At 26.9% G+C, this 10000-nt stretch overlaps 1 protein-coding gene across 3 annotated transcripts in view; it reads right to left on the bottom strand.

Moving 5' to 3' along the window:
- The window catches only part of LOC136080745 (fibrillin-2-like), a 169438-nt gene that overhangs the window by 109644 nt on the left and 49794 nt on the right, over window positions 1-10000 (bottom strand). For all 3 annotated transcript variants that reach the window (XM_065797793.1, XM_065797792.1, XM_065797794.1), the window contains exon 3: window positions 1865-1987. In XM_065797793.1, coding sequence (XP_065653865.1) covers window positions 1865-1987 — 123 coding nt within the window. The remainder of the gene's footprint in view (window positions 1-1864; window positions 1988-10000) is intronic.

The following is a 10000-nucleotide window of genomic DNA, read 5'->3' as shown; positions in this document are numbered from 1 at the left end:
TACTTTTAAGGTATGGGCAATATGCTTGTATCGCAAATTCAAAATGGGGTCTTATAAATGTTACGTGTAGTATCTTAAACATTTTGTTGATGTAATGAAATGTTTGTTTTGACGTTTTAAGCATTGAATAAGCTTTTGATGTACAATTGGTTATGTGACTTTTCCATGATATAAAGGAATTATAATTTTGATACCTTTTTCGGTCTCAGATATTCTGTCACCTATAGTATATTATAAATGTAGCAAAGATTACTTTTTCCAAAGTGCATCTTACTAATTATTTCACTATTAAATTGTAATTGCCTAATCTATGACCATTTGCAGGCTTGGTTAATTTCATTCTGAAACATTTGACCATTCTCATAGCTTGCTACTTTACTGATTAACTTGGTATCATCTGCAAAGAGTTTAGAGTTTAGAAAGAGTCTTTTGTTTTAATTAAATTAGTTAAACAAGATTTCCCCTTAACAAATCCATGTTGGTGTTTATCTAATAAACCATAACTTGACGTATGTTTATATATTGTGTAAGATTCAATACTTTTGAATACTTTAGAGACTATTGAGGTTAATGAAACTGGTCTAAAGCTCAGATGGTATTTTTAAAATTGTTTTTGCTGTTAATATATTTGAATAGTAGTTTTGGATTGTTGGTTAATTTACTCACAAGATTCTTTTCAAATGAGTGTTTTGCTTGTTGAACTTTACTCTCTAAGTCTTTGCACACTACTTTGTATTTTATTTTAAATTTAGCCAGTCTATTGTTTTTTGATTATAAATTTAATCATAGTGACTATTTGATACGCACTAAATCTTTAGCTTCTTGTTTAAGTTCTAGTTTGTTGTGGTATAAAAGATTCTATGATATTTAAGTAAACTAATAAAAAATTATTATACATTTTGTCTGAAGTTATATTCTTAAAATGCATTGTCTAGTTTATTCCTTCAACCACTCTACTTATTTCAGAATAGTTTCCATTATGATAGTCAAAATATTTATATTGATGCGTTATTTTCGCTTTTAGTTGATTTTAGCTATCATTGCCTCAAGTCACTGATCAAATTATCATTTGAAAAAATAATAATTTGATAGTTAGAATTTAAATAATTATCTTTGTGCATAATATATTTTAAAAAAGTTACCAAAAATAAATTTGACATAAATTATTTTTAGTAAAATAATAAAGTCTAAAATAATGATTCTTCATTTGAACAAAATATTTAAAAGAAAAACTGCCATCACTTTGAACATGCTTCTTAAACACTTCATCACTTGGAACATGCCTGGTAACCACAACTTAAGTAGCCTCCTTGACTGTAGTGACCTTCATGGCCTTGGGGAGGTGATTCCAAATCAAAAAATATATATATCACAAAACTTGGTTCAAATATAGACTCATCAAAAGTTTCTATTTGAAATTTTAATTCAAAATATGATTTAGTAAAAAACTTGTTGGATTTTCTAATAAATACACCCTGAACTAATAAGTTTAAATTAATTCAAATACTTTTGGTAATTTTAACGACAACTTTATAAGGATAAAACAAAAATATCTAGAAAAAAACGAAAAGAGTTTTTTTTTATTGTTGAGCAAAATTTATTTACACTATACTCCTTTTTTCTTTAAATTATGTTTTTAAACTTTTTATTTTAAAAAACACTGACAAAACTTCAAGAATGAAACACTTAAACTTAGTAAAGAGTGAAAAAGATCAAAAGAAAAAAAAGAAAGAAAAAAGAAGTATATTATAACTTTAAAAATATCACAAGAAAATAAAAAAAGAAGTATTAATTGACATTGATATGACAAGATAATAAAACTATTTTATTAGTTCATATTAAAAAAAAAAAAAAATCTTTTTACTTAAAACAGTAGGTTGAAGTGAATTGGCAAAAAATGTAACAGTGATAGTTCCACCATAATATGCCAATTGCGGTAACAATAGTTCACTGTTGATTCCATTTGCAGAAATCGCCCAATCACCATCTAAAAACAATAACTACTTAAATATAACCATTTTATAAAATTTTTTTTGATTTTTTCAAACAAAAATAATTCTTATGTTTTGAAACTAACTAACAACTTCACAACGTAAGAACTATTTTGAAATGATTAAATAAATTAAATATTTTATATCACAGATAATAATTAATTGTTAGATACTTGGCTAGATTAGATTTTTGCAGAAATTACCCAATTACTATTTAAAAACAAAATATAAATATCTTAAAAACATACTTTATTTTATACTTTTTCCAACAAATAAATAAAGAAACTAATAATTTTGAAACATAACAATCATATGGTAGTTGAGATATTTCTATAGCAAGATATTTGATTTCACAGATATTTTTATTTGTAGGTTATAGAAATCATTCATGACATCATCATGCTACAGATAAAATATCATCAAATTACAAGAGAGAAAGATCACCCCACCTCAATTCAAGTTAAGCTTGACACTAAACCATCACAAAATTTTGGTATACAAGCTTTTAGTGTCCGCCTCCTTAAAGTTTTAGAGATATTAATGGAATGGCCAGATTAGAATCTTCGAGAAAAGGCTTTAATGCCCCTTACAGTGGATTATTTGCATGCTACATTTAAACGAGTTGTCTTTGAGACATCTATTTATCAAATTAGACGGTGTTACCACTGGCCCATTCTCACATTCTATTGGCAAATCATAAGAAAATTGTGAAAAATTACCAATTAAACTATGAAAAAATTGTAAGCGAACTTTCAGAAGTCAAATTTGAAGATTTGAGTACAGATCAAAAATACTTATATGAAATAACAATGACAGTTATTAGTGGCAAATGCCCTGATGATTCCAGTATCAGATCCCCGGGTAAAATATCTCATGCCCGATGGTTAGTAATGATGTAATGATGATCTTCTTTTATGATTTTGCTTTATTCTTTTGCAAGTTAAATGTTTTTAATGTAGTGGAATCTTTTATTGAAATACAGAATATTTATAGTTACATTTGTGTAGATCACAATATCTTTATAACTTTAAAATAATTGGAGTATATTTTTATAACTTTAAAATATAGTATTTGATTGAGAGTATTTTTTGAAACAACAGGATTATCTAATATTATCATGGAGTTAATGAGTTGTGATGTATTTAAGAAACAGCATAAGATATTCTTTTTATGTGGCATTCCAAGAAACTTTATTGATATATTTTTATAATTTATATATGTAGTAATTCATTGAGGGTATTTTTGAAACAACACGATTATCTAATGTTATCATGGAATCAATGAATTGTAAAATATTGGATAAACAATGTAAAATTTTTTTATATGGTAGCCCAAGAAACTTTATTTATATGGTAAAACTTTTTATATTTATAATTTATAATTTTATTATTATTTTATATTTTATAACTATAATTTTATATTTTATATATATAAGAAACTTTATTTATATGGTAAAACTATTTATATGGTAAACTTTATTTATATGGTAGCCCAAGAATCTATATTTGTAATTTTTATATGTAGTATTTCATTGAGAGTAATTTTTGAAAACAACACGATTATTTAATGGCATCCAAAGAAATTTCATTGATATACTTTTATAATTTTTATATGTAGTAATTCATTGAGGGTATTTTTGAAACTACACTATTATCTAATGTTATCATGGAATCAATGAATTGGTTATCATGGAATCAATGAATTGTGAAATATTGGATAAACAACGTAAGACTTTTTTTTATGTCGTAGCCCAAGAAACTTAATATTTATTTGTAATTTTTATGTAGTATTTCATTGAGAGTAATTTTTGAAAACAACACGATTATCTAATGTTATCATGGAGTCAATGAGTTGTGATTTATAGGATAAACAGCTAAAGATATTATTTTTGTATTGTATCTCAAGAAATTTCATTGATATAGAAATTGATATAAAAAATAAAAGAAAACAACAACAACAAAACTCATCAAGTGTATATATATATAAACACTTGATGAGTTTTTTGTAAAATATGTAAAAATATGTATGAAGAAGATATAAATAAATTACTTTAATATTAACTTTAATAATTTAACAATTACTCGACTTTTAGCTATTTTATTTATTCCATTTTATATCACCCATGTGACTTTTTAAGTTAGGCCAACATCACCCCGCTTCATCTTTTTCTTCCTGGCTTGTTTTACTTTAAAATATTTAAGTTAAAATATTGCATTTGTCTCCCAAAAGTCTCTGAGTTAAAATCTCTTGTTTATTAAAATATTTTTTATTAAAATTTATTAAAATTTTATTAAAAGTTATTTACTAAAATAGCAATAAATGTTAAAAACAAACAAAATGAACCAAAAGTAGCATTAAAAAAGGCAATGGCAAAGCAACAGTTAAATGCCGTTCAAAAAACAGCTGCCATGCATGGACCATGTCTAAAATGGTGAGCAAGACTTGGAGTGGACCATGTTTGTCGGCCGATGGTGGACCAGTAATGATGCTGATGGTGGGCCATGCATGAGCCAAGCTTGGCGAGTTTGCTGGGATGCCATTATAGGACCATTAGTTGCCTTTGATGGCATACTTGTGCTTTTTTTTAATAAAAATAACTAATAAAAAAACAAAACTGATGAAAAGTCCTAGGGTTATTATTGTTCTACATCTAACAAAGAATGTATCCATATCAAAACTTTTATTCTTGGTCTTCAGGACCAAGAATAAAAGTTTTGATAGGAATACATTCATTGTTACATGTAGATGAAGCTTAAAAGTTAAGTATGCCATCATAGGCGCTTACCCCTACTAAACTGTGATTAAAGATACAAGAGACTATTATTTTATGCATCAAATAATTTTGAGAAATAAATAATAAACATACTCTTTTTGAAATAACAAGTTTAGATTTCTTCAATAATTTTTGCTATAATTATTGGTTAAAATGTTTTAATGCATTTTAATGCAGCTTATAAATAAATTTAATCAAATACATAACAACCAGGAAAAAAGAAAAAAAGAGAGGGCTGCAATGGCAGCCCCCCTCCTCTAAAAAATAATTTTAAAGAAATTGACTGAAAAATGACTGAAAAAAAGGCCCTTAGAGCTCGACAAGCCACAATCGTGGCTATACCGCAAGAGCGCGAATGGCCACGATCATGGCTTTAAAATTCAAGGAGGTTTAATAACACAGTATCACGTGACTTTTTTGTTTTCGACTTGGTTTTAATAAAACTAAATGTTTTATTAAAACCAAGTCGAACTATTGTACCAAATAGTTGAATTATTCGTTATTTTATGTTTGGCAGCTTATACTATCTTACTCTGAATCATTTGCTAACTGATTATTTTTTTCAGTTTATTCCAATGACATTTGGAACACTGAAATAGACATTCAGATAGCTTTATTTCAAAATGATGCAAGAACATATTTTATTTCAGACAGTATCAACAATTCTTGAAAAAATAATACCAAATGTTTGTGAGTCTTTACCTGTATTTAAACAAATGATATATATAAATATATTATATATACATATATATATACACACACACACACACACATATATATATATATATATATAAATATATATATATATATATTTATATACATATATATATATATATATATATATATATATATATATATATATATATATATATATATATATATATATATATATATATATATATATATATATATATATATATATAATGAATTCCAAAAAGAATGATGTATGCTATTACTTATATTGGTGATTTCTTTGTTTTATTAGTCAATTAATTTTTTTATAGAATTCCATCTAAAATCAAATAATTAGAATTGAGACAAAAGTGGATAACTGCTCTATGTAAAGACAGCTATAATGACCCTCATAAATCAGCAGTTGTTTGTTCAAGGCACTTTCCTGAAAAGTAACATGGATAAATCTAGTCTCTCGTGTGTGAGAGTTCAACATGGTGCCATACCAAGCATATTTAAAGCGTTTCCATCTTATTTGAAAAAAACTAAACCAGTTTGTAAAGCTCCAAAAATACGAATCTCTGCAAAGTCAATAATTACTACTACAAGTGCTATAAATTTTTCTAATACTTGTGCTTCACTGCTGACTTCAAGCTAACAAAGTTAACTTCAAGCTGCGCCTAACAATGATAAATCTCCAAGGAAAGTTAACTTAAACCGAAAGCTATGCAAGGTAGAAAGTTCATTAGCATTCTCGAGAAAAAAAAAAAAAAATTTTTACAACAGAGAAAAAGAAGGCTGGCTAAAAGAAATGCTAGCTTGAAAAATGTTATTTCCGATCTAGTGCAAAATAATGTACTGGAAGGTGAGAGCCTTTATATCTTGCAAAAGTCTGCTGGAGGGATTGGGGACTTGTTACAAAGACAATTTTCAAAATACTTAGGATAATCTACTCAACAACAATTTTCACCCGAATTAAGAAGTTTCGCATTAGGGTAATTCAATGTCAAAACAACAAGTCGAAATAACCCACCATCTCAGAAATACTTGATTTTTGGCACAAATGCAGTTAATAGTGTCGTTAGGAATAATCAAAAATAATTTGGAGCCAATTTCATTATTTTAAGAGTTATGGGTCTTTAAAGTTTGAGATCTTTTACATTTTTTTATTCTCTGCGTTTTTAGCAACGTCTATAGCAACACTAAAATGTTAAAGTATACACAGTTGCATTAACCATACGCTTACAAAATTTAATAGGTATAGAAACTTTTGAAAAAAGAAATCAAAAAACATCACTTAAAGATCTTATATTTGATGAAAAACTTTAAAATTCAAACCGGGTTTTTAACAATAATTTTTCAGTAAACATGTCTAGTTTAAGATTAATTGCTGAAAAGGTATTGATCTATTCATTTTAAATCTTTACAATGATAGTTTATATATAAATACCTGCAAGAGGCAAAAACTGTTTTCTTATGCACATATCTATTTTATTATTGTTTTATTTTTGCAATTTTATTTTTACATTTTTGTTTACCATTTTGGTTATAGTCTCCATATAAAGATTATAACTAAAACAATTTCTCACAAAAAATAATAATTTCTCACATAAGTATTATTATTAATACTCAAATGTTAAAACCAATTGCTCCATTTAATTAATTAAACAAGAAACCAGCAATTTATTTTTCTTTTAAACTAAATAAGTGTAATCATAGCTATGATTACACTTATTTAGTTTAAAATAAAAATGAATTGCTGGTTTCTTCTTTAATTAATTAAATGGAGCAATTTGTTGTAACATTTGAGTTTTGATTATAATTCTCATGTGAGAAATTATTATTTATTTAATGTTGGTTTTAAAAAAATAAAATGTTGAATTTAAATATTATTATAATGGTAGGAACATTACAATGCTAAGTTGGATTGATTTTAAAATCGAATTGTTACAAGTTAATGTTTACAAACCACATTGGATTAAACTTTTTTCAAGATTTAGCTCCAGATGAGTAAAATTTAGTTTTGATTATTGACTTATGATTTCATCATTAAAAGTTCTATCTTGAGAAGTTCCCTATGTTTCAGATTAAATGCTGTGATCTGCTGTTAGTTCACAAAAGACCGTGCAAAGGTTAGGAAAGCTTGTCATAAATTTTTTTATAAATGTTACTTTGTCATAATTTTATGTTCTTTATGTTTAATAATAAAAATACATCTTATTTGATTAAGTTATATGTTTTAATTTAGCATCTCTCAGAGAAGTCATGTTAAAAACCATAGCTTTAAACAACAGGTTCAATATTGTACCTGGTCAAAAAATTTGTACAAATTGCTTAGTCAAATTAAAAGCTTCCACTGAAATTAATACTGATAACATTGATATTGCTGATGATTACACAAATAAAAGTATAAACAAAGAAAACGTATTTAACGTTCAACAAGAAGCTGAAATAAATTAAAACAGACAAGAACTTTCTGATTGTCTCAGTATAATTGGCATGTCACCAGTCAACCTTCATGGAAAACCATTTGCGAATCATGAGTATTGGGAAAAAAAAAAATTAAAACTATTACAACAGTTTTCAAAGAAAAATCATCAAGTTCTTTAAAAATTCCATTGACAGAAGATAAAGTTTTCGATAATGAATATATTCTTGATTTAAAAAAAAGTTGTTCAGTTCAAAAAATTGTTAGTTTTGATAAAAGATAAACTTGAAAAATGCTGTTAATTTAGGGACAAAATTCAAGTATTGACTTTGTGCCCACAAGAATGGTCAATTGAAGCAGCAAGTGAGTATTTTGGTGTTTCGAAGTATCTAATAATAAAATCTAGATCTTTAGCAAAGAGGGAAGGAGTTCTTGCAGTTCCACAAACTAAGCGAGGTAAAATGCTGCCTGATCAAATAAATACTTTAGTGAAAAATTTTAATAAAGATGGTAAAAATTCTCGCCTGATGCATGGTCAAAAGGATTTTGAAAGTGTTAGTTGGAAAGTCCATATGCAAAAGCGACTACTTTTATCAAGCTTAAAAGTGTTATTTGTCTCATTTATAATTCTATACCCACATGTAAAGTTAGGTTTTTCCAAGTTTTGTGTTTTAAGACCTAAATGGTGTCTTTTGTAGTGATGGTGTGTTTTAAGACCTAAATGGTGTCTTTTGCCAAACTGATCAGGAACCCATTCTGTGTGTGTTTGTATCTACCATCAAAACATAAAGTTAAATCTCCAACCCATTAAAATTGATTACCGTAAACTATATAAATTTATTGTTTGTGATATGCAAAACAAAGAATGCATGTTAAGTCGATGTACACAATGTCCAAAAAACACATCTAAATTAGAAGAAAAGCTATTCGAACTAATAGGGCAGTTTGAGGAAGAAGATACTACCCAATTTAACCAATCGGTTACTACTGATAGATCAGATTTAATTATACTGCTTGTAAGCATACCAAACTATGTAGATATGGTGATGGAAAAACTAGTCAAGCTAACAACCCATTCAAACATTTCTAAATGCCAATCTAAATATTTAAAAAATCTTAAAGAAGAACTGCCATTAAATAGTGCAATAATTCTAGGAGATTTTGCAGAAAACTATAGTTTTGTTGTGCAGGATAAAGTACACGGTTTCCATTGTAATAATCTTCAGTGCACACTTCATCCAGTAGTTGTGTACTATAAAGAAAATCAAGTTTTGCATTCCACTTCATATTACATTATATCAGATGATAACAATCATGATACCAATGGTTTATGAGGTACAAAAATCAATTATAAATAATCTGAAGCAAAAGATACCCAGCATTGCAAACATGATCTACTTTTCTGATGGCTGTTCATCTCAATATAAAAACTGCAAAAACATTTTAAACCTATATCAGCATAAATCAGACTTTGGAATAGATGTAAAATGGGTTTTCTTTGCAACCAGCTATGGAAAGCAACCTTGTGATGGTATAGGAGGAACAGTTAAACGGCTTGTAGCTAATGCTAGTTTATAGAAAATTTCTACAAATCAAATATTGAACTCACGTGATATGTTTACATATTGCACTAACAACATCAAAGGTATAAACTTTATTTTTACTTCAAATGAAAGTTTGGTTGAAACCAGATTATTACAATCTGAACGATTTAAAAATGTAAAAACAATACCAGGAATAAGAGACTTTTATGAATTTATTCCTGTATTTCAAAATAAAGTTAAGATGAGATACTGCAGTGATGACACTATGCCTAGTTTGACTTACATGTTTAAAAATTGTGAGATGCAAGATGCGAGATGTGTAAAGTTTATGTGGTATTTAAATTTATGTACGAACATGGCCCTTTAATCTTGAAAGACATTTGCTTGCTTCTTTTTATCAATTATTACTCAGAATCGACAGTTTGTGTATGTCTATGATATGTATATGACAATATATTTCATTTGTTAGAAAAAAATTACCTAATTTTGTTTTGTTTTACAGTTCAAAGAAAAACAAAATAATATTTATAGTTCACTAATTTGTATAAAGATTTGTCAATTCATAAAAACACGGAATTCAAAGAGTTAATGC

Source organism: Hydra vulgaris, chromosome 05 (genome assembly GCF_038396675.1).
Source record: "Hydra vulgaris chromosome 05, alternate assembly HydraT2T_AEP".
Lineage (NCBI taxonomy): Eukaryota > Metazoa > Cnidaria > Hydrozoa > Anthoathecata > Hydridae > Hydra > Hydra vulgaris.
Note: the sequence above shows the minus strand (reverse complement) of the source record. Positions and strands in the feature narration are given on the sequence as shown.